The sequence below is a fragment of the Nyctibius grandis genome, chromosome 14, assembly GCF_013368605.1.
Source record: "Nyctibius grandis isolate bNycGra1 chromosome 14, bNycGra1.pri, whole genome shotgun sequence".
NCBI classification, from domain to species: Eukaryota; Metazoa; Chordata; class Aves; order Nyctibiiformes; family Nyctibiidae; genus Nyctibius; species Nyctibius grandis.
In genome coordinates, this window is record NC_090671.1 from 2,133,584 (window position 1) to 2,157,641 (window position 24,058).

At 54.0% G+C, this 24,058-nt stretch overlaps 1 protein-coding gene across 3 annotated transcripts; it reads right to left on the bottom strand.

The window, feature by feature from the left end:
- Positions 1–24: 24 nt before the first annotated feature.
- On the bottom strand, positions 25–23,321 carry EWSR1 (EWS RNA binding protein 1). Of its 3 annotated transcripts, none has more exons than XM_068412539.1 (17): positions 23,242–23,321; positions 19,795–19,831; positions 19,505–19,556; positions 17,295–17,418; positions 11,899–12,085; positions 8,991–9,158; positions 8,055–8,269; positions 7,063–7,243; positions 4,190–4,224; positions 3,652–3,684; positions 3,076–3,194; positions 2,405–2,534; positions 1,926–2,048; positions 1,651–1,828; positions 1,260–1,357; positions 549–828; positions 25–261 (listed from the first exon to the last, which is right to left on the bottom strand). In XM_068412539.1, the coding sequence occupies exons 1-17, from the start codon at positions 23,315–23,317 to the stop codon at positions 222–224; spliced, it is 2,076 nt and encodes a 691-aa protein (XP_068268640.1). In that variant the 5' UTR covers positions 23,318–23,321; the 3' UTR covers positions 25–221. The 3 variants fall into 3 exon arrangements, with proteins under 3 accessions (XP_068268640.1, XP_068268639.1, XP_068268641.1); XM_068412538.1 differs by having other exon boundaries at positions 4,190–4,227; XM_068412540.1 differs by lacking the exons at positions 25–261; positions 549–828; positions 1,260–1,357; ... (4 more) ...; positions 3,652–3,684; positions 4,190–4,224 and adding an exon at positions 4,236–5,488.
- Between the last annotated feature and the right edge of the window lie 737 nt (positions 23,322–24,058).

Sequence of the window (24,058 nt, forward strand, 5' to 3'; positions counted from 1 at the left end):
AAAACCAAGGTGATGACACGGTACCGTTGAACTTGGGTTTTAATGTTTCTCCACAACCGGTGAAAAATACTAAAGTACAGACGAGGAATCATCATAATGTTGCGGCCAACATTATAAATATGGAATTATAAATTTTAAAACATTTTTTTTTTCATTTTTTTTTTCTGGTTTAAAAAATAAATCTGGGAGGAACCGCAGGGCTGGGGGCGGGGGGGCCGTCGCTAGTAGGGCCGGTCTCTGCGCTCCTGGCGGTGCTCGCCCCTGTGTGCCGAGGGAGAGGCCGGGTCAGTTGTGCGCCCCACAGCCCCCCCCACATCCCAGAGCACTGGGGGGGCTCCTCGCCTCACAGCCCCCCCCCATCCCGGAGCACTGGGGGGGTCCTCACCCACCACCCAAACCCCACCTGGGTGACAGGGGGGAGGCACGGAGGCCCCGGTGCCACCCCGTCCCCCTTCCCCGGTGACTGAGGCACCTCTGGCGTGTCGGGGTTCGCCCCCCCCCCCCCCCCCCCAAGCAGACCCCAGGCCACCCCCACCCCCCGTACGTACTTGTCCATCTTGCCCGGGCCTCCGCGCCGTCCACCTCGCCCTCCGCCTCCCATCGGCTCCATCAGGGGTCCCGGGGGGCCCCCAGGGCCTCCTCCTCCTCCTCCTCCTCGCCGGCCGCCTCCTCCGTAGCCACCTCGATCCATACCCCGGCCTCCTCTGAAGCCACCTCTCTCTCCACCGCGGCCACCTCTGAACATGCCACCGGGTCCCCCGCGCTCCATGAGGCCACCTCCTCGCCCGCCTCTCATCCCCCCGGGGCCACCTCTACCGCGGTCTCCGCCTGGGAGAGAGGAGAAGACCCTCAGCGGGCAGAGCCGGCCCGCTGCGGGCGCTCCTCCGGCCCCTCCAGCCCTGCCCCGGTGAACCCGGCCCTGCCAGCTCCGGCGCCACAACCGGGAGCAGGGCCAGGAGCCGCTGGGAGTCCTGAGGGCAACCAACACACCTCACCCAGAGCCAAGGAGAGACGGGGCTCGTTAAGAAGGTGCCTAACGAGGTGCTGCGGGGAACTGAGGTGCTGAAGGCAGCCCCAAGGAAGAGCTGAAGAAGTTGGCGTGGGAGGACGGGAGGGCAGGGCGGGCCCGGCCTCCCCGAGGAGGGGTAAAGCCCCTGGAGCTCTTTGGGGCTGTGACGAGCCGCTCCCCGAGGAGCCCCAACCAGGCCGGGGGGCAGCGGGCTGGGAACGCGGGTGCCTCCAGCCCCACACAGACGTACCTGGAGGGGGAAACGGGGGGGGCAGGAACCCCTCGGGTTTGGGAGCCTTGCACTGGTTGCACTCTGTTCTCCAGGCGAAGTTCTGGTTTCCGCAGCCCCTGGGTTAAACACGAGCGGTTACGGGACGGGCGGGACGGCTCCTGCCCCGGGGACCGCAGCGCTGCCCCGCGGCACGAGCCGGTCAGCGGCACCCGGAGCAAGTTGTCCACGAGCCCCCCTCCCTCCTCTGGATGGGAGAAAGGCCCTTCCCCGCAAAGCCCAGCGGGTTCTTTTAGGAAAGGCCCGTTTATCCCGGGTCCCCTCGGGGGTGACAGGGCTGTTGTCCCCCCGCGGGAGCGACCGCAGAGGCGCCGGGCGCAGGCGGAGGCGCGGGGCCGCGGGGGGTACTCACGGGTTGGGACACTGCCAGTCGCCCGCACGGTGCTGGACGCTCCCGCCAGAGGGGTTTCCCCTGGATCCCCGCGGTCCTCGCGAGGAGAAGCCACCTCTGTCGCCACCTCTGCCTCCCATCCGGCCCATGGGGCCGCTCGGGCCACCAGGCCCCCCAGGGCCACCGGGTCCCCCCGGCCCTGTAAGGAAGGCTGCGTAAGGGCAGGCGGCACGGCCGGAGGACAGGGCACAGCTCGGCAGGTGCCCTCTGGGGGGGCTGGGGGGGCAGGACGGTACCTCCGCGGAGGGGGGGAGGCATTCCCCGCTGCTCCCGGGGGGGCAGCCCCCCTCGCATGCTGTTCATCGGGCCCTTCTTGCGTGCCAGGGTCACTTTGAGCTTGCTCCCCTGGAAATCCTTCCCTGGGAGGAACACAGAGGGCAGGAGCATCACGCTGGGCGGCGAGTTTCCAGGTCTCACACAACTGCACCCACTCGTTAAGTCAAGGGGAAAATTTTCCCAAGACAGCAGAAGGGCAAAATCCCAGGGATAAATTCTCGCCAGAGGAGATAAAGGGTGGCAGAAGCCTGGGCCACTGAGGGCAACCACAACCCAAGCACCACGCTTCTCTGTTCCACTGAAAACCAGGAACTTCTTAGGCAAATGCCTGAGCGCCCAGAGCTGGCCTTGAACGCCCGCGGTCCTTGGCGGGACAAGGACTGAGCTCTGAAGTGGAGAATGAAGCGGTTCCATCCCGACACCCCCCCCACCTACTCACCATCAAACCACTCAACGGCTGTTTTGGCGGTGGACGGGTCATCGTAAGACACCGTGGCGTCTCCTTTGGGTTTGCCCGTTTCTTTGTCGATGTAGAGGTTTATCATGGGCTGCCCCGTCCTCTTGTTCATCTGGAGGGACAGCAAAACGTCACCTCACCTCATCACCTGAGCGGGGCTCTACTCTCCTCTGTCCTGCTTTTGACTGAGACAACCCAGCTTCATTTTGGTGACTCCGTGGCAGAAGAAAGGGCCCCTTGGCGGCAGCTACCGCCCAGACAACCCAACACGCAGAGGAACCGGCCCCAACAGCGCTGCCCGGCCCAACAGGCCTCCCCCGTGTGCACCCGGCAGAGAGCCGAGCTGCAGCCTCCCCACAGCCCCTCCCCGCCGCCCGACCCCTCACGCTGTCGCACGTCCCACCAGCGGCCGATCCTCCCCGGCTCTGAGTGCTGGTGTTTCCACAAGCCTCATCGCACCAGAGGGACAAACCCTGCCAAGGCTCTTTGGGAAAGCCTGAGCCACGGGTCAGCACCGGGCTGCGGTCACCCACCCAGAGAGCTCCCAGCTCCCGGGCTGAAGGGAGACGGGCAGTGCGTGGGCAGGGAGGAGGTGGGCGACCTTTTTCCCCCCCAGCCCTGCCAGCTGGAGGCCGACCCCTGCTCTCCCTCACCTTGACCACACCGCACTGTTTGAAGAAGTCTGCCAGATCTTCCAGGGTCACATTATCATTGAGTCCCTGCACATACACTGAGCTGTTGTCCGAGTCCTCGTCCGGATCCATAGGTGGGCCTAGGAGACAAGGCATGGTGTGAGGGCAGGGAGAGGAGGGCAGCGACACAACAGAGCGAGGGCTTTTCGTCACGTCACCCCCTCGGCCAGCTGCGCCCTCGCTCTCAATGAGCGTATTTACGAAGGGCCACGAAAACCCAGCGGTGGCACGGGCTGCTGGACAAGCGCCTACGAGCTCCAGCCTCAAAAGGGCTTTCTGCTGAGCCCCAGAGCGGCTCCCCAAAGCCCTCCTAGCTCCCATGGAGAAGGGTCTCGCATCTCACAACCACGTGGCTGTTTTCCACCAGTCCAGTTGTTCCGATGAATCAAGAAATAAATGAAACGGGGCATAAAAAAGAGACCGCAAAGGGCAGTGCATCCTTGAGCTCCTCCAGCCCTGCAGCCCTCGTCCAGAGCAGCAAACGAGCCTCAATTTCACGACTTGGGGAGAGAATCCGAGTAGTAACTTGACAATTACCTAAATCAAGGTCCGGTCCCTCCTCCATGTGTCCTGCCAGGTGGGAAAGAATCACAAGAAGGCGTGTTAGTGCGGGCCCTGCGGGCTGCAGAACACACACACAACACTAGCTACTCCTGGCCACCCTTCGATGGCGCCGGTTAAACTCCGACTGACCCGCGTTGCCCCAACAGCAGCAACGCACCTTCACCTGGCGAGCGCTTCGAACCATTAACCACTATAACGTGTTTTTTTTTTAATGCTTTACCAGGCCAATCAGGTTTTTTTTACGTTCATTACTAAAAAGTTACTTTACCAAACCAAAATTTATCAAATCCAAAGCATTTTTCCCCAAATTACAGAAGTGGTTGCTCAATTCCTCCGCGTTACCCTGCGTCCTGTAACCGCGTACCCCTACGGCATCGCCGGCAGTACCCATTACAGTCTTGTTGCATTTTTTAACAGCTTAAAACTAATACAAAATTACACTTTGTTCTACAAACTGACTGCAATTTTTTTTTTTTTTTAACACTATCCATTGTAATGCTCAAAAACTTACCACCAGGCTTATTGAAGCCACCTCGCTCTCCAGCGCTGCTGGGGGGATAAACGAAGAAATGAAGGCCTTTCCCTTTACAAAGCCAGCACCGCTCGGAGCCTCTGCGGCTCACGGGGAAGAAGGGCACTGGCTAAACATCTCCAAACAATGCCATCTGTCTGTCTCTCTCTCTCGGCTCGGCACTATGCCTGTCTTCAGGGCAGCTCGCTCAAAATGGCTTTTACACACAAGGCAAACCTCGCTTGTCTGGGTTTTAGACACCGCTTTGCTGGCGGTGCCCTGGGATCACTCGGGTGGGTATTAGCAGTGCAATGCTTGGCCAAAAAAAAGATGGTTTTGAGTGTTTTAAATCATGCGTCAGAGCAATCGTGGGGTCGTTTGCTGGTCAACTCCCTCCCCTCCGTGTGTCCATAAAGGTGCACCCTCAGCCTCTCGCAGCCCCGGAGCGAAACGAGCCCGCGGGTCCCTGACATTAACAGTTACAAAAGGGAGGAGACAGCCACACGCGAGCCCTGCACACAGTTCCGATGACATCGCCGAAGAACCTCGGTGTAAAGCCATACATTCGGGTCACTACTGAGTGGAACAAGTCTCTGCGGAGGGAGAACTTACAGCGTACAGCGAGGGCTCGAAGGGCCGGGGTGCAGCTTTGTGGGCACGGAGCACAAGGGCACGCCGGGGCGGGTGCCGACGCCGAGGGCCGGCCGCAGCCTTCCTCGAAGGCTTTGGCTGAGGTGTGCGCAGCTACTTAATTAGGAAATTAATTAGTGTGCGCTGCTTAATTAGGAAAACGCCACCTGGGAAGGATTTGGGGGGTTCTTGCTCTTTTTTTGGAGAGCCAAGAAGCTGTTTGGAAGGAGAGGAGCAGAGGAGGGAGAGCACCGCTTGTTTTCCAGCAAGTATTGCACTTCTAATACTGGGGAGGGGGGAAAAAAAGCCGTCAATACAGAGTTTCAAGCTGTTGCATGCAGCTTTGCCCCCTTTTGTTAAAGTACACACCATTTTACGTCACGTCTCTCTCTTTAAACACATACGTTTTACACTTTTAACGTTACACAATTCTATAGTATATACCTGCTCTGGCTTTATTACCAAAAAGACAAGTGCGCAGTTACCAAAGTTACAGAAGGATTCCGTTTTACACAATGAATACATTGGGTTAAAAATATTCTATGTATATTTTTTTCCTCTCCATATGGACACCGTGTCTAGTCCCACTTTTCATTATGCTGCCGGCTGAGTACTGAGTACGGGTACTTTTTAAGTATTGAAGTGTAAACAAGGCTCTCACTTTGTAACCTGTAGCATATAAATGCGACAAAGCATGTTAAAAAGTTTCCATGTTTAACAGCCAATGAAAATAGAAACGAATCGAGTCAATGCAAAAGGGCACGTTAATAACATCGAGCTCCTTACCTGCCGGAGACACTGAAATCCATCACCACAGCATGATAAGAAGGGCCGAGTTCCCCTACCCGCCCCTCGGCGTTCATAGGAAGGTCGCCTCCTCCATGGACAGCAGAAAGTCTACGTCCATGAAGCAGGGGACCCTCTGTAAGGGTCTAGCGAGGCGGAAAGCGCTCCGTGCGCAATTTAGGCTCGGATTAGGGTGTGGATGGCAAATCTTTTGCACGAGAAGCTCCGAAGGGGCTAGAAATTTTAAGATGTGATGATAGACGTTTCAAGTGTCTACATCTACTTTAAACCATCAGAGATAAACAACAGCATGGGTGAAATCTTTATGCAGAACCCCGGACTCTGTTCGACCCAAAGCCAATTCAAGCCAGATGTGTTCCAACACAAGCCAGTCTTTTTCTTCTATTTCCTTACACCGGTAGTTGTATTTCTCCAATAAAGATTTCATGCCATTTCAATTCATTTCGACAGAGCTATGCAGAATGGGACTATCGATTGCCAAACTTCGCCTGCCATCAGGTTGTAAAACACCTTTAGAAGTTGCCTATCAAGGAGAAAGCTGCGACTCCGGCTGCCCTGCCGAGCGCCAGGGCCAGCACCGCGCATCCCCCGTCCCCAGCCTGCACCCAGGGACACTCTGCATAGCTCTGACCGACGGTAAGGGATGGAACACACACAAAGCCACATCCTCCTTCTCTGAGGAGCCGTGGGGATCAGTCCTCCTTCCTCGCCTAGCGAACAGCACGGACAGGGAGACACGCCGCTGACCCGAGGGCGCAGGTTTGCCAAACCAGGTTTTGCCATCGGTTACAATGGCCCAACTGATTCAGAGCACCTGCGAGCTCCAAGGGGGAGCGGTCCTGGGAGCCAAGCCACATCGCTTTGGCTTTCTCGGGGTCTTTTCTTCATGCTCCAGCCAAGCTCCAAGTGGTGTGGCCACTCAGAGTCATGGCTTCCGCAGCAGCAACCTGCCCCAGGCGTACGCTCCCGGACGCAGCTCTGCGTGCTGCTGGGGTGAGGAGGCTGACGGCGGAACAGGGGGCTGACACGAGGCTTCTGCCTTGGACACACCTGAACTGCCAAAATCCCCCCCACTGAGGCACAGAGAGGGACTCCTGGACCCGGCGGCAGGTTTGTGTGTGTTCCACCCGGAGTTACTGTTAAACCCCGCAGAGGATTTCACCTCTGCGCCACCACGAAGGGAGCTGAAAGTTCCAGGTTTAGCAATACCCCCAATTCCCCTCCTCCCCGGGCCCAACCAGCTGCAGGACAAAAACCAATAGATCCTGCTCCTGTTTCCCCTAGGATAATATTTCCATGGATCAGAAGCAATGCTGCTAGAGAGACATTCCCCATGGAAGTACCGTCGGGAATGTCAACCTTTCAGTCCCTTCTTTCCATTTCAAATCCTATGGGTAAACCAGAATTAGATAAAAGGAGAAAAGATTTGCTCTTACCCCATTCCACCGCGTCCTCCTCCCCGCCCACCTCTGCTCATGCCTCCGCGATCATATCCCCCTCTTCCCCTGCCCCGGTTATCAGGGCCGCTCATGTTCCGGTTCTCTCCTGGGCCTGAAAAGCCCCCGGATTCCTGTCCGTAGACGTTCATGCTGCTGGGATGGTCCTGGCGGAACGAGCCTGAGGACAGGGGTAACAAAAATGTAGGGAGCTGCAGCCAAGAAGCGAGTCCAGAGAAGGGCAACGGGGCTGGGGAAGGGTCTGGAGCACAAGTGTGATGGGGAGCGGCTGAGGGACCTGGGGGGGTTTAGCCTGGAGAAAAGGAGGCTGAGGGGAGACCTTCTCGCTCTCTACAACTGCCTGAAAGGAGGGTGTAGCGAGGAGGGGGTCGGTCTCTTCTCCCAGGTAACAAGTGACAGGACGAGGGGAAACGGCCTCAAGTTGCACCAGGGGAGGTTTAGATTGGAGATCAGGGACAATTTCTTCCCCCAAAGGGCTGTCAAGCGCTGGCACAGGCTGCCCAGGGCAGTGGTGGAGTCCCCATCCCTGGAGGGATTTAAAAGCCGTGTAGATGTGGTGCTGAGGGACATGGGTTAGTGGTGGCCTTGGCAGTGCTGGGTTAGCGGTTGGACTTGATCTTAAAGGTCCTTTCCAACCAAAACAGTTCTATGGTTCTACAGTACAATCCAAGACTGAGTCGAAGCCGCCTGTCCCCTTTTTAAGCCCTTTTACCCGCCTTCAGCACCAGAACATAATCATGACAATCATTTGCTTACAGCAACAGTATTAATTTAAGGAGAGACGGGTGACTGTCTGTTTGCAGGATCCAGTTTTCAGCGAGAAAGGGCAAAACCCACCTACGGTACACGCTCTCCCTTCAACACAGCTACAAACTAACGCCCGGCCTCCTTCAGAGACAGCCCACCCTTACAAGGGCACGGGAGACCGGCCCTCTCCTCCCCAAGCACGCAGCTCTGCCGAGCACACTCACTCTGCTGGCCGTAACTGCTGCTCTGCTGGCTGTACTGGCTGGGGGCCTGGCTGTAGGATCCCGTCGGCGGGGGGTAACTAGTCGGTGGCGGCTGCTGCGCGTAGCTGCTTTGCTGGCCATAGCTAGTCTGTTGTCCGTAGGTGCTCTGTTGCCCGTAGGTGCTCTGCTGGGAGTAAGTGCTCTGATCGTAACTGCTTGGCTGTGTGGAGGGATAGCTGGAAGAGAAGAGCATGGGAAGATGGAAAGATGAGCCAATTCACTGGCAACGTGCATTAGGCTAGAAGGTAATGCAATTATCAGCCATATGTACTGCTGTAAATCATTTAAGAAGGTGAAGTCATCCTATGGAGGCTAGTCTGGTGGCAGGAGACAAAATAAACCTGGGACACTTCTAAAAGCAAAATCCACGCGACCACTCACAATTTATTCTAGCAAGAGGCAGAAGTGCCAGGGGAAAAATCAGTGGCAATGCAAATAACAGTCTCCCTTTCTGCCTTGGCACTGAAGTATTTTCAGCTGATGGATAATAAAACACTCCCCCCTCACGCATCTCCAGCTTTGAGAGTTTCAAAACAGACACTTTAGAAGTCAGCATATTAAAGACACCTGAGGGGAAGAGGTGAGCCCCTCCTCAAAGCCATGTGTAAGGAAGCAGCAAAAGGTCATTACAACACACTCCATATCTAGGAAATGTCTTTAAAACATTTACCAGTTACACCTTGCTACTGCGGGTGTGTACGAAGAGACACTTACGGACTCAGTCACAGCCTCACCTTCCCGATGACAAGAAGTGCCTCAACAAGAACCTCCTCCCGGGACACCAAACCTCCTCTTACATCTGTTCATTTAACATCCTTTGAGAAAATCCCATTTGCCCAAGCTGCCCTGAAAGCTCCCCCGCCAGCTGCACGGGGCCCAGCCTGCTGGGAGCGTTACCTGGTCGGAGGATAGGAGGGCGGCGCGGTGACTGGCTGCAGAGGGTAGCTGGCAGGCACCTGGGGGTAGCTGTAGTTGCTCTGTCCGTAGCCGAGGCTGGGCTGGCTATAGCCTGTCGTACTCGATTGTGGCTGGCTGGTCTCTGCTGGTTTGCTGCCATCCTGGGGTCTAGGGAGCAACATGGAACAAGAGGGAAACGGTGGTGCAAAGCCCCACCTCTGGCAGCAGCAAAGGCGCTCACATTTTGCCCCGAGACACCACAGCACTACCTGTTTCTCACATACACGCTCACTAAACACTAAGGCCCGGGCAGCATCCTGGACAGGGAGCACAGAGCACGGCAGCTCCTGTTCACCAGCTGTGTTACAAAACCAAAGGCGACGGAGTCAGACTTTGGCTCTAGAATGGAGTCGAGGATGTGAAATGGCCAGGAACGCGGTCAGCGGCGCGGCCCCTCCGCTCGAGCTGGTGTTGCACCACACTTGGGAACGATTAGCTCCAAAGCAGCCAGGAACGCTGGCAGTTAAAGGCACCATTGTTTGGTTTGGAATCCAGCACAAGCAGATATTGCCCCACATTTGTTATCCGATGAAAGGATGTTGGGGGTTGGACTAGATGACCTTTAAAGGTCCCTTCCAACCCAAACCATTCTGTGATTCTATGTTTAGTATTAACTCTCAAGGCCTGAAAATAAAGAGAACCCTTTGCATGTATAGAATCATAGAATCATAGGATGTGAGGGGATGGAAGGGACCTCTGGAGATCATCGAGTCCAACCCCCTGCCAGAGCAGGACCAGTCTAGGGCAGGTTACACAGGAACGCATCCAGACGGGGCTTGGAAGTCTCCAGAGAAGGAGACTCCACACCCTCTCTGGGGAGCTTGTTCCAGTGCTCTGTAACCCTCACAGTAAAGAAGTTCTTCCTCATGTTGAGGTTGAACTTCCTGTGCTCCAGCTTGCACCCGTTGCCCCTTGTCCTATCGCAGGGCACAAGTGAAAAGAGGTTGTCCCTTTCCTCTTGACACCCAGCCCTCATCTATTTATACACATCAATCAGATCCCCTCTCAGTCTTCTCCAGACTAAAAAGCCCCAGGTCTCTCAACCTTTCCTCCTAAGGCAGGTGTTCCAGTCCCTTCATCATCCTCGTAGCCCTCCGTTGGACTCTCTCCAGTAGATCTCTGTCCCTCTTGAACTGGGGAGCCCAGAACTGAACACAATACTCCAGGTGAGGTCTCGCTAGGGTAGAGTAGAGGGGGAGGAGGACCTCCCTTGATCTGCTGGACATACTCTTCTTAGTGCACCCCAGGATCCCACTGGCCTTCTTGGCCACAAGGGCACATCGCTGTCCCATGGATAACTTGTTGTCCACCAGGACTCCAAGGTTCTTCTCCACAGAGCTGCTCTCCAGCAGATCACCTCCTAACCTGTACTGGTGCATTTTATTACTCCTTCCCAGGTGCAGGACTCTGCACTTATTCTTGCTGAACCTCATGAGGTTCCTCTTTGCCCAGCTCTCCGGTCTGTCCAAATCACACTGAACGGCCGCACGGCCTTCAGGTGTACCAGCCCAACCTCCCAGCTTTGTATCGTCAGCAAACTTGCTGAGAAGACACTCTGTCCCTTCATCAAGGTCGTTGATGAAGATGTTGAACAGGACTGGACCCAGTACTGATCCTTGGGGGACTCCACTAGTTCCAGGTCTCCAGCTGGACTTGGCACCATTGATTACCACTCTTTGGGCTCTATTGTGTAGCCAGTTCTTAACCCATCTCACTGTCCTTCTACCTCACACTTCCTGAGTTTGCTCAGAGGATGTCATGGGAAACTCTGTCAAACGCCTTGCTAAGGTCAAGGTAGACTACATCCACTGGTCTCCCTGCATCTACCCTTTCAGTCACGACACCATAGAATGCTATCAGGTTCGTCAAGCATGATTTCCCCTCGGTAAATCCATGCTGACCACTCCTGATAACCTTCTTCTCTTCCACGTGCTTAGAGATGACCTCCAGAATGAGCCGCTCCACCATTTTTCCAGGGATGGAGGTGAGGCTGACTGGTCTGTAGTTTGCTGGATCTTCCTTCTTGCCTTTTTTTTGGAGCCTGGAGTGACAGTGGCTTTCCTCCAGCCCTCAGGCACCTCTCCTGTTTGCCACCATCTTGCGAAAATGATGGAGAGCGGTGACTTGCATGTCTCCTTTTATATTTCTCCCGTACTGTTTATAATCTCTAAGTGTTTATCAGAGCGGAGTAGAAAGAGTTAAGTTACTTTTATTGTACAAGCCAGGAAAAAATTATTTTAAATGATGTCAGGATTCATAAAGTGTAATCTGACATACAGGGGCAGAGCGGTGCCAAGCTCCACCCTTCCTCACTGCAGCGGTTGCTACAAACATCAGGTAAATGAATACAGCAGTTTTTATTCACTACTAAACAAGTTTCCATTATGTATTCTAAATCTCACGTATCCTGAGAGAACAATTAAACTAAATATACTATTGACTGTGCCCAGACACAAGAGATTTAAAAAGGAAATAGTCTACAGCGTGTGCATCCACTTCAGCAGTCGGTACGTAACGGTATCCTGCCTGACCCCGTGACTCAGGCTGGGATCACACTGGCCTGTTTTCTGTTCTGCACCGCGAGTCAAGAGCCCGTTTTTGCCGCTTGGTTGCTCTGCCCATCTCCCAGGAACGGTGCTGACTCACCGCGCCGGAGCAGAACCCACCCACGCCGCTTCCCCCAGCCCCGAACCGCACCGGGAGCAGATGCAGCAAGAGCAAAGCTCAACAGGCAGAGAAAAGGTGTAAGCAGAACCAGTGGGCCCCAGTTCAGGCGGTGGTGTGCTGGGGCTCTGCCCCACAGCAGAGCAAACGCAGCCTGAGGAGGAAGCGAGGAGGCAGAGGTTACCTTGGGGGAGCGGAGGCTGCTGGCGGCTGCCCGTAGGCTGGGTAGGCGGGCTGGGTGCCGTAGGCGGACGGGGCTGCGTAGGACGCCTGGGTGGTGGTAACCGTAGCGGTGCTGGTGTCGTAGGCGGCCGTGCCGTAGCCCTGGACAGGCTGGCTGTACGCCGGGGGGGCGGTCGGGGTGCTGTAACCTAGGACAGACGACAGCCTCATCAGATTAGTTTGGTGACCTGCGCTCGGAACGTTTCACACCACTGTGCTCCTGTCGATGGTTTATCAGACCTCGGGTACAGCATCGATTTTCCCACTGCAACAAGTACCACAGATAACCCCAAAACCATGAACTAACCCACGTCGTCGGAGAAACCCCCTGCCCTAGGAAGCCTCAGCCCAGAGCCCCAGCTCTACCCTCCCCACCCAAAACCCAGGCTCCATGGAGCTTTCTGGAAGCCACGCTTCAACCAGCATCCAAAGGCTGGTTTGTTTACAGCTCCCGAAGCTCACGGCTAATGTAATAAAGCGCACGCAAGGGCAGGCTGAGGCATGCAGCGTCTTCTGCACACAGGGAGGCTAAACAAAGCTCCCGTTAGCCCTAAAGTAAAAGAAATCCAATCGATTTAAGAAGTGCAGCCCCATCCTTTCAGCTCGTTTGAAAAATAAAAGCACCAAATGGCAGCAGGCTGACTTGACGAGTCTTTTTGAGCCATTTACGAAGCCTATTTTAAAGCAGTAATTCTGGAAACAAAAGAAAAGCACTTTACATTTGCTTTAACTTAAGAGAAAGGTCAAAAAAAACTCCTGATGTTTTATGTACCTTCGCTTTTCTTAGAATCTCAGTTTGTTTTAGGTAAACAGCTTAGAGCTCATCTATTTATTTCTGAACAATCATACAAGAATCTCCAAGATCCCAAACCAGCTCCATTTAAATGACTCCTTCCAGCAGCCACCGCTGTATAATTTAGCCGACCGTTTGGCTCGTCTATAAACTATATATAACTATAAACCCGGCGTTAACACAGCGGCTTTTTACAGTTACAAACCCTGCGAGCAGGTTTTCAAATGATGAAACAGGGACTTAGATGAAAAATGATCAATTAAAGGTTTTGTTAGCCAAAGCTGACTCACTGAACGTGTACAACACCGATCGCCAAAGAGCAGCCGACTGGTCTCAGTCTTATTGATGTGATCTTAATTGCATCAATTAAGACAACAGCTTCTCTATTGCTTCTTATTTTTAATAAACACAGGACACTTGTGACATACTCTTCCTTCTAATTATACAGCATTTTAAGCAAATTGTGCTGTAGCTTTTTATTTCAATGCCCTCATTTGCAAAACAAACGTCCTTCCAGCAGCATACAGCGTGCCCTCCCGAAGCACCGTGGCACTTCCACATCTTGCTGTCCCTGCCACAAAAAAGCAGGACCCTTCCCCACGGCTCTCTGAATCAGCGAGTGCAGAGGAAGTGAGAGGAGGAAGTTTGCACAGCGCATTAGTTAAAAAAAAAACAAACTTCAGCTTTCAGTCCCGAGCGACGCTCTTTTCTGGTTAGCCTCAGGATCCTGGTGAAGGGGACATACGCCTGTCACCTTGGCACCTGCAGCAGCTAGCCTAAAAGCCCCTGCCCGCTCCCACGAGCCTCATCCCTCCTGCCCTGGGCCCCCCACGCTTGTCACGCTACCGCCCTCCTGCTGAACGCCACAGGCTGGCTGCCGCATCGCAGGGCTGCCAACCTGGAAACGGGAAAGCCAGAGGGTTCAGTTGGTCTCCCACCAGGAAATAACTTGCACAAATCACAAGTAAATCACTTTTCCTGTCGTTATTTTTTGTTGCTGAGAGGTTCTCTGAAAAGCAAAGCCCTCTTCTGAGCGGTGCTGAGCAGGGTGAAGGGGATGATGCCCAACAGGAGAAAATGAGCGTGATTTTTAGAGCCTCAGACAAATTTAAACAGTCCAAACACTTAAATGTGAGTCACCACAGCGTTTCCACAGAGAGCACCAACATCAGAAGTTAAAGGAATCCTTATTTTAACTGGCCAAAGCCTGACCACTTACTAAAAAAGCCTGTTGTTTGCCTAAGTACAGCCTGCAGTAAGTGCTGCTGAAGCCACAGCCTGGCCCGGGGCTGCTCTCATCCCTCACGGTGATCCTCCCCCATCCGAGCCCCTTTCTGTCACCGGCAGCACTAACCTCTCCAGCCAAGCGAGCAGGTTTGTTGACACCTGGCTCTGCCCAGTCAATACAATAAAAGGGAGGAAAATAAAATAATCCTGAATTTTAATGCTTCAGCTCTAGATGGAGCAGCATTTCTCTCGAGCACGCGTGCTCAGCAGGAAGGGTTTGTACAGGTGGTGATCGAACATCCCACTGCTCTCAAATGTCACTGCAACAACTTAGTTTATGTACTTTGAAAATCCTCAGGAGCCCCCTTTTGAGGGGGCCATTTACATCACATCACTTCTCTCTCCTCCCTCCACCAGTTAGTAAGATAAACGGTGAGTCTGCAGAGCAGATACTGTTAGAAAAAGGTAACAGAGCTTTGATAACCTGCTTTAAGAAGCCCAGTTACGTGGCTCGGTTTCCTCTCAAAGCCTGAAAGCAAAACCCTCACTGAAGTCTAGGAATGTGTATCTCCTACCAGCGAGGGTCTGGAGAAGGGGACGCAGAGGCTACCCCCTCTCTGCTCCACTTCGGTAGAACAGATTGTTGTGGTAGCCAAGGCAGCTGTGGGGGCGTCATTTCAAACTCTGAATACATCAGGAACTTTAATAACGCTGACAGGTAAAAAGCGAAGTGGGGGCTGGCTGTCTTTAAACAGTAATTCCCACTTTGCTCCTTAAAGGAGATTCATCCTTGGACCTTTGAAATGACGTTTCTGCCCCCAAAGGACACCGTTAGAAAGCCAATAACCCCACCAGATGTAGCTCTCTGTTTACTCTTGTAATTCATGCTTATACACCGCAGCGATTAAAGAGCAAACCATGACTACAGAGCTGGTGGTGCCCATTAATCCCCTAATCCAGTTACCATCCCGGGCGCTGCAGAGGAGCCCGCAGGCTCCTGAACCCCGCAGGCTCCTGAACCCCTCTTCTCCGTACCACAGTGACAGTGTGACTCCAGGACACCTTTCCCTACAGCCCTGGGGAGGGAAGAAGCGCACCCGGGGTGGTAACCCTCACCTCGGCCAGCCCGGGAGGCAGCGCAAGGGGACGGCGAGGTCCCCGGCCAGGCTACGATAGCCCTCCTCGAGGCTCTGAGAGCCCTCCTCGAGGCTCTGAGGCGATGCAGAGGAACTGTCTGTGTTCCTGCCCAGTCCAGAGAGGGTGCATCTGCACAGGACTTGGAATTTGCCTGACCGCAACGGCATCTTACCCCCCAAAAAATAGCCTGTTAAGACAAAAAAAGGCACTTTCCATGTAAGTAATCGCAGACCTTCCCCTGCTACAAAAAGGCAGCGCTTAGGAAAAATAAATTGAGATTCAACCGTAAAAACTGCACGTCTCTCAGGGCATAAAGATGTATGCTGCAGGCAACACCCCGGGCTTTATTTAGTATGAAAGGCAGAGACAGAGAGAGGCAGACAGGCTTTCAGCACTATCACTCTCGTTTGCTCAAGGAGAGGCAGGTGTAGGAAGAATAAATACAACCTGGCACTCTGCCTGGAGAGGAACACCGACAGTCCTGCCACAGACCAACGCTACACGCCTTGAGGCAAATCGTACTTGCGGGTCTGATATGATCTTTTGCTTGACCACTTCCTGAGGGTTTGGTTTTTTTGAAGAAAATGAAGCTTTTTGCCTAAAAAAAAAAGAACCTGTGCAGAAAAAGTGACTAATATTATTATTCCTCCAACAAATACACTCTTAAGGGACAAGGAAAAACATAAACCATGCAGCTTCCTGGGACCCCAGCAGGACTGGAGTCCATAGTAAGGATTAAGGGACTCACACATTTCTAAGAAAGGAATTTTGGAAGTCCATAAATCCTTTTGGCTGCCAATTTATGTCCACATACTTTTAAATGAAAGGAAAAAACCTGTAGATAACCCACAGCGACTCTGGCTAAAGGGCATGGCTCTCATTCCGCAGGACACGCACTCACTGACAGGCTGAAATCTTCCTCATCCCTGTAAAGATATTCAATATTTTAAGTGCCACATAACTGGACAGGCTACAGGTTAATATTTTCTCTCCACCTCTTCCTTGTGAATCATTCCTCAGTGGCTTCTGTGGCCAGATACCCATCGCCTGCCTGTCCTGGTATTCCCTGGCTTTGGGAAGTATTTAAGCAAGCTCTTACTCTAATAGATGTTTATAATGTCTCTCATAGCAAAGGATGAATCTGCAGAAAACGGTACCCAAGGCATTACCTGGAGGAAAATGTGGTTTCTTTTTCAAGGTCTCCTGAATATTTAGTCCAAACACACCAGAAATGAGCGATACCTCACTAGTTTCTTTCACACATTAAGACACTCGTACATACAAAGCTCCAGTTCAAAGAGCACACGTTGGAGTAGTTTACAGCGCATTAATGAACATGTGACGGAGGCGTCTGCACTGGAAATCCAAACACAACACGGATCATGCAAAGGTGGTGGTCAGGACGTCGGGACGTGTCTAACTGTGCTGTTTACCCTCTAGGAAACGGTAGGACAATGGGGTTAGATGCACCCGCAAGGTCTTGGCACGGCTGTCGTTAGTGCTCAGGAGGTTTTATCCACCAAGTACGTCACTGGGAGACCTTACAGAGTGTGGAGATGGCAAACAGCACCGCAGCCTCGCCAGTTCTTACTGTCACTGTGTGCGCGCTCTGACGCTGGAGGTTTTTAGCGTTAAAACCAAGTGACACCTAAAGGGTTAACAGCACAAGTTCAGGCAGGATGAGACAGCACTTTCCATGCAAGAGTGAGCAGGAGAGTCAAACCTGTACTGGTCCCTTCTACTGTGGGAAGCACAAGACAAAAAGTAGAGGGTACACTATCAGAACAGGCACACATCACTCCCACTGATGGATTTTCAGGCAGCCGAAGGGCTGCGGACACGGTTCTCACAAGCAGGCAGAGTCCACGCTCCCAGGGAGCGCTGCCGTGCGGCTCGCGATCGCTTTGCTCTAGGCACAGCACGCTCTGCAGCCGTGCTGAGCTCCACAGCACGACCCAGCACCCAAAAGGCTCCCTGAAAAATTACATGGGCACGTTCATTTACCTCTTCTCAGCCCACCTGCACCTTCACATCACTTTATACTGCCCTTCGCCCAAGGCAGGCTCTCGAGGAAGGAAGCCCTTTCCACATCAGAGCTGCCCAGAGTAATTCAGTATGGTTTGGGCTGGAGTTCCCCAATCAGACTTGAGCTCAACTCTCTCCCCAGGAGAAGCCAGGCCTTGCAGCACGGGGGCTCTTACCGGTAGGAGGCTGCCCGTAGGATGTCGCATACGCAGTCTGCCCGTACGTCGCAGTCGTCTGGGGCTGCGTGTAGCTGACGTCGGTGGGTTGTCCGTAGGTCCCGTAACTCTGTTGCCCGTACGTCTGCTCCAGAGAGGAGACAAATTTAATTCATGAACAGCAGTGACTCACGGGCGTCGCAGAGATACACACGGGCTGTTTCAGTGATGCACACAGACTGGGGGGTCTGTGTTACCTGATGTCCTGAAAGCAATCGGAGTCAAGGCTGCTGTGAAAGTTTGGGCACTAGTGCAAATTGCAGTGCAGAACTGCAGTGCCTGGTTTTTCAATGCCAGGACTGGAGGAGCAGCCTCTTACATCTTCACAATGCACCTCTGCTCTGCGTAAAGCAAAATATGAAAGCATCCAGCTCCTCGTAATCGCCTGGGCATCCATCAAGGTGCCTCCCGAGGGCTAACCTGAAACTCGGGGAGTGGGACTACTCAGAGGGCAGAACTGCACAGAGTAAAACAAGCCTGTTATTTCACCATAAAGCTGCTTTAGTGCTCACTAGAAGAAACCTTTAGAGGTTTCAGTGAAGTTATTCTGAATGTTCTTCATGTCTATCAGTCAGTAGTTTGAAAAACAGGAGTTTATGTAGGCGCGCGAGGAGGGGACCAGCAGGAGCATCCAAGGGTTTGCCATCACCAAACCATCCCGGTTACAGCTTCTCCCACCCCGCTGCCTTCACGTTCAGCCAGAGATCAGCTCTCAACTCGCACCCTCCCTGGAGCTCGTTTTCAAGTCTAGACTATCACTAAAGGACCACTCCTGCCCATGGGCTGGCTCATGCCCCAAGGCAGCACCGCCAAGCAGCTCCTCAGCCGCGGCGATCCGACTGGCAGCGCGGCGTGGCTGGATCAGCGCAGAGCTGCTGGCGCTGCAGTTCCTACCAGCTGAAGAGCTCCCTCAGCCCCGTGCCACCGACCAGCCGGCTCAAGCTTCAGGCTTTGTGCAGCCAGCAGTTTGCTTTAGGATAGAACTCTAGTCACGGCTCGAGAAGCGGCACAAAGACATCCAGATTCTCAAAGGGATTTACCGACTCCTGTAGGAGCTCGGACCTCAAACACCTTTTGGGATCTACGCCTGCGTTACTCGTGAGCCAGCCTCCCTGAGCTCAAGCCACAGATCTTAAGGAAGAACAGAAACGCCTTGACCAGACTGAATATGTCTGTGGAAGCTCACCACACCAAGAGGCAGGACAGGCTGCAAACCTCCCGTGGCTATTTGCCTGCGGCTGAGTTTAGCTGGTCAGTTGTTTCGGTCCCTCACTAAGGATGCTGTTGAGGCCTGCTGTTCCTACACTTGTCCTTCCGTGTAACCTGCACATCTGGGAGCAGTTCTCGTACAACTGTTCTGTCTCAAAACACTTAATTCAAAATAAAAGTTACCGTCACTTTCAGCGCCAAGCTGTCGCCACAACCAGAATTATCCAATTTAAAGCTGCTCAGTAATGCTCCAACACGACAATGTGGTGGGTTTTATCCCCGTAATACAGACACTCTTGGGTGGAAGGATTTTCCCTTCAAAAACCTCTCTGGAGGGGGAAAAAAACCTCTCTGGGGGGAAAATTAACCTACACCACTTTTTGAGGACAAGAGTTTACCTTTGAAAACATACTTGGAGTGTGTGTACGAATGTGTTTTTAGTCACTTGGATTCTAAGGATTAAAAATACGCATCGTTTAATTCACCTTCTAAAGATCATAAACATTTTGCAGTCTAGCCAAGAGAGTATTAATAGTTTTAGCAACAATGCCTCCAGGAAAAAATCTGTTCCCTCCTCCTCCTTTGTCCAACCGCCGCAATCTCACACATGGTAATTTTCCCCCCTTTTTTTTAGGTTTTCCTCTCCTACACCGCTGAGTAAAACACCCACCAACACGGTGGGGCCAAACACACCCCGAGCGTTACGCTTTTATAATCCTCTCGACAACAACGACCTCAAGCTTGGATATATTAACAAAGAAGGGGACTGTCGAGGCTTCTTGATGTTTAGGTTGTTTTCACTTTAACAAAGCAGTTTGAGCTGCGTAAGAAGCTACAAGAGAACTTTTAATGACAGATTTTGATGCTGCTGCGCAGCATTTTTCGCAGCTGGCAGAGCCCCCACGTAGTTTACTGTAAGACACGTGGTTCAGCAGCAATTACAGAACCGTCCCGTGCTTTACCTGGGTGGTCTGTGCGTATCCTTGAGCCGGCTGGGGTGCGTACGCGCTGTAGCTGTAAAAGGAATTTCAAGATGTTTATAACGCGCCCCCGTCTTCCTGACGTGCACCAAACATGCATCACACGACAACTTTCACATGTCTAAATGCTTTCTGTTGAAATACAAAATCTAAAAGTTAAAGGAAAACCATAGGATTGACAATCATACCTGAGTTAAGACTAAACCAGAATTATTATCTACTTATATGACATCTTTTTAAAACAGAGAGGATAAGACCATAATGCTACTTACCCCTGCTGAGCTGCGGCTTGGCTGTAGGTACTATAATCTACAAGAAAAGAAGGAAAAAAAAAGGGAAAAAAAGGTTGACTAAGGCTTAACGAAATTAACAGTGTAAGAGCAGAGCAGCTGGAATTTCCTCCTGCAGCTCCAACGAACTGCTATAAACCGCTGGAAATCCAGTTTCAAACGAGCATGAAGGTACACGCACTTTTTCAGCCTTTTTGAAGGAAACAAAACCTCTCCTCCCTTCATTGTCACTGCTGTTCGCAGCAGCAACTTTGATCTCAAATGACCCTGCTTTCATTTAACTGCCACCTTGGATGACACCCGAGGGGGCTGGCAGGAGGGGGGTTTGTTTTGGAACAAAAGAAACAGGGGGGCTGACACGAGCCCTCCCCGCCTGGTTTCAAAGGGCCAGGTTGCAAGTTTTGGGGTCTGTAGAAACCATCACGCTTCACTCTTTAACTTTCAAGGACACAACCAAGTGGCTGGAAAGTTCTACCACTTGTCCCCTCGCCGGGGTTCCAGACAGGCAGCTGGCAGTAATTCCTTCCCCAAGGCCCTGCTCCACGCCAACACCCCGATTTAGAGCACCGAAACCCTGAAAATCCAAGCAGAAAAATCTACACTGAACCAGTTTGCCGGCGGGAATGGAAAATGCATCCACATGGCAACTCCAAGGCTATATTTGAGATGATTACAGCTCCTAAATGTGTGCTTTCCCTCAAAGTCACCCAGCAGCTCCAGCTCCCATCCAAACGTCTGGAGCGATCGATGAATTCATCCCTCAGCCCAGACCTTGCCAGATTCCAGCTCTCCCAGCACCACAAAAGCCCTGAGGAACAGAGACGAGGAATGAGTTCAGCCCTGGCTCGCCTCTGCTGCTCGGGCCACGGCGTCTGACTGAGCTGCAGGCAGAAGCTGGACGTTAGTGGAGCCTTACTGAGGCAGAGCCGGACAACCCTGCGCAGGGAGAGGGTTCGGTGTTCCCATCGTGATCGCACCTGGGCTACGCTGAGCTCGGTTAGAAAGCTGAAGATGATGAATTTGAGGAACCCAGCGTCCTACAGCCTCCAGTTACCCCGAGGCTGTCACAGAATCACAGAATCAGTCAGGTCGGAAGAGCCCTCTGGGATCATCGAGTCCAACCATTGCCCTGACACCACCATGGCAACTAGACCAGGGCACTAAGTGCCATGTCCAGGCTTTTCTTAAACCCCTCCAGAGATGGTGACTCCACCACCTCCCTGGGCAGCCCCTTCCAATGGCTAATGACCCTTGCTGAGAAGAAATGCTTCCTAATGTCCAACCTGAACCTCCCCTGGCAAAGCTTGAGGCTGTGTCCTCTTGTCCTATCGCTGGTTGCCTGGGAGAAGAGGCCGACTCCCACTGCACTACAACCTCCCTTCAGGATCGCTTCAATGCCTTTATCACGCTGTTCACAACTGAAGCTGATGGAGCACCAGGAGTCATTTGGAAAACACCATTTTCATACCCCAGAACCTCCCGTTTCCTGATCCCGCGGGCTCACCCCCAATAAAGCTTTCCTCTCCTCCTCCCAACCCCTCTACGTGAGCTTACGGCTTCTCCTCCTTTGCGCTTCCCTGCACTCACGCCAGAGCTCAGACCCTGGGGCGCATGTTGATGGACAAGGAAAGGAAATGCCGTGACTCCGGCAGCGATTTGTGACAGATATTAATTACTTTGACCTTGGTACTTCGGTGTGAGTACACAGGGAAGGTAACCAAAACACCACGTACAATAAAGAGGCTGAACTGCCACCCAAGGGCTTCCCCGCTCCCAGGACGCACCGCACAAGTTGCCAGACTCCTCTGGCACCGCTCCTGCTCTCCTTACAGGTTGTCATGTTTAATATCGGAAAACCTCGCCTGCTAAATTCAGGGTCGATGCTCTTTTTTTTTCAGTCTACACGTGGCTCTAAGCTCTGCTAAATCCTGAGTCTTAAAAACCATTAATGCCCATTCCCCTCATCCATCTTCCCTCTCCCGCCGCCTCCTCGCACCAGCACCCCTCCATTCTCCCCCACATCGTGCCATACACCCTCGTGCCCCCCTGCCTCCTCTCTTCCCGGCCCATTCACCCTCCAGCCACCGAAACCTCCACACTCCTCATTTAATTCCCATTTTCTGCACCCCATTGGGTTACCACAGCCTTCCAGGCTGTTAAGAAATGGCCAGGCTCCTGAGCACGCACCTCCTCAACCTTCATCCCTCACTGTAGACCCCCAGAAACCTGTCACCCTCCCAAAGAGCTGCCGGGGCCTTGAGCTACGCTCACGGTCTTCAGTTAAACCCCCATCGCACACCCCTTCCTACACCCTTCCCCCAGCCCTGCCTAGACACGACATTCTCCCCTTCGGATTTAAATCCAGGTGTCAAATTTGCAATTTGTCTCCGGTGATCCCTCTTTTCTAATTTGCTCGAATTTAGATTAATACAAAACTTAAAAAAAAAAATATTATGGTTCATTTAGTTAAAACCATCTCCGAGCCTGTATTTCCAGTGGGAAATTAATCTTCATCCTTCTCTTTCGTGAGGCTCAAGAGCACAATAGAGCAGCCGAAAATAGCAGCTCCCACGGAAGAACATTTCCATGTATTAAGCGGAAAGACAGCTGTATTTTTAAACCCTATTTTGACAATTCCATTGGCACATGTTTCTTTAGTAACTTTGTTTTTTTAAACCTCTCCAAGGTGATATTAGTCACATTCCCCCACACTCCACGGCTTGTGACACTCTCCTCTGTGGAGAGCCCCGACCTTCGGCTCTTGGGCTTTAAGGCTGATGTTACCACGGTTGGTTAAATCTCAGTTTTGACCTATTCGCATCCAGCTGGAGCCCTCGTGTATAAACAGGATTCTTTCTATGCTGCTTCACTGGTTTTATTCAAAGAAATTACCATTTGCACCAGAAACCGTCCTGAATAGCCAGCAGAGAGGCCGGAGGAAGCCTGCGGTAAGGACAGTGACTCCTGCAAGAGCATAACTCAAAGAATCTCCTGGGGCTGAAGCATCGAGGAGCCACTACTGTAAACACCCCTTTAATAAACATCTGGGAGAGATAATCTGGGCACCGCAACCCCCGGGAGGCACCGGAGGGTCCCGGCCACCGCGGGGACAGCGGTGCTGGGGGTACACGGGCTGGGCGGGGGCCAGGACGGCCACAAAGGCCGCAGCCCAGCCGGGAGGGACCCGCCACCACAGCGCGGGGGGCCCGGGGCCGGCGCCTCGCCCCGCCGGGACAAGGCCGCGGCCCGGCCTCAGGCGCTTCCCCTGCCCTGCTCCGCCCAGCCCGGGCGGCCGCCGGTGGCCCCAGCCCCAGGCTCCGCCCATCCTGATGGGCCGCGGCGCAGGAGGCCGGCGCGGCTTCAGCCGCTCCCGCCGCGGCGGCCCCCGCGGAGGCCCCGGGCCGGCCCGTCCCCCCCGGCCCCGCTCACCCGTCGACGCCATTTTCTCGCCTTCCTCCTCCGCGCTCCCAACGTCCGGCCGCCGCCGCCGCCTCGCGCTGCGCATGCGCCGCCCCGCCCCGCCGGCCGTACCACAGCGGCGGCGGGGGGCAGCCCACGGGCGGCCGCGTACCGGGGGCTCGCCCCGCCCCGATCCACCGCCCACCCGGCAGCTCCTGCCCGCCACGGAGAACCGGGACTACCTCGCGCCCCGGCGGCCCCCGCTCGGGAGGGCGGTTCTCCCACGGCAATGGACGCTCCCCCCCCGCAGGGTCGCGGGATGGTACGGTCCGCAGCCGTTAGGGACCGTCGCGCAAGAACCGTTCAGAGCCGGGGGGGGCGGAGCGGGGGGCGGGGCTACGGCGCGTGATGTCATCGCCGGGCGTCACGCGGCAGCGGGCCGCGCGCGGGGGCGGTCCTGACGTCACACGCCGGCGAGCGGCGGCGCGCGCTGCACGTGACGTCGGTGTGATATCGTCGCCTGACGTCACGCTCCAGCGAGTGACATCACGGCCCGCGCGTGACGTCACCGCGTGTGACGTCACAGGGTGTCACATGTCACGTGCAAGCAAGTGGCACCGCAGGCCAAGGCGGGCGTCACCGCACGGGGCCCCCGCGCCGCGCCTGGCGCTCCAGCCTGCCCGCACGACGTCATGATGGGGTGACATCACGTGTGACATCATGCGTGCAGCTGCCACTCCGCGTGTCCCCCCCCAGCACCCTGTGCCACCCTGCCGCAGGACACGGATTCAAGAGACGTTTAATGACCTCGAGGGTCCCAAAGCAGCGGGACGAAGCGCGTGCGGTG

Bases quoted from the DNA above. Each gene is read 5' to 3' on its own strand.
- EWSR1 (XM_068412538.1), bottom strand. From the start codon at position 23,317: ATGCGCAGCGCGAGGCGGCGGCGGCGGCCGGACGTTGGGAGCGCGGAG. The intron at 3,685-4,189 runs GTAAGTTTTTGA...CCCACCTGGCAG, and splicing joins TGGCTTCAATAAGCCTGGTG to GACACATGGAGGAGGGACCG. The intron at 829-1,259 runs GTACGTCTGTGT...CCTCTCTCCCAG, and splicing joins CCCCCCGTTTCCCCCTCCAG to GCGGAGACCGCGGTAGAGGT.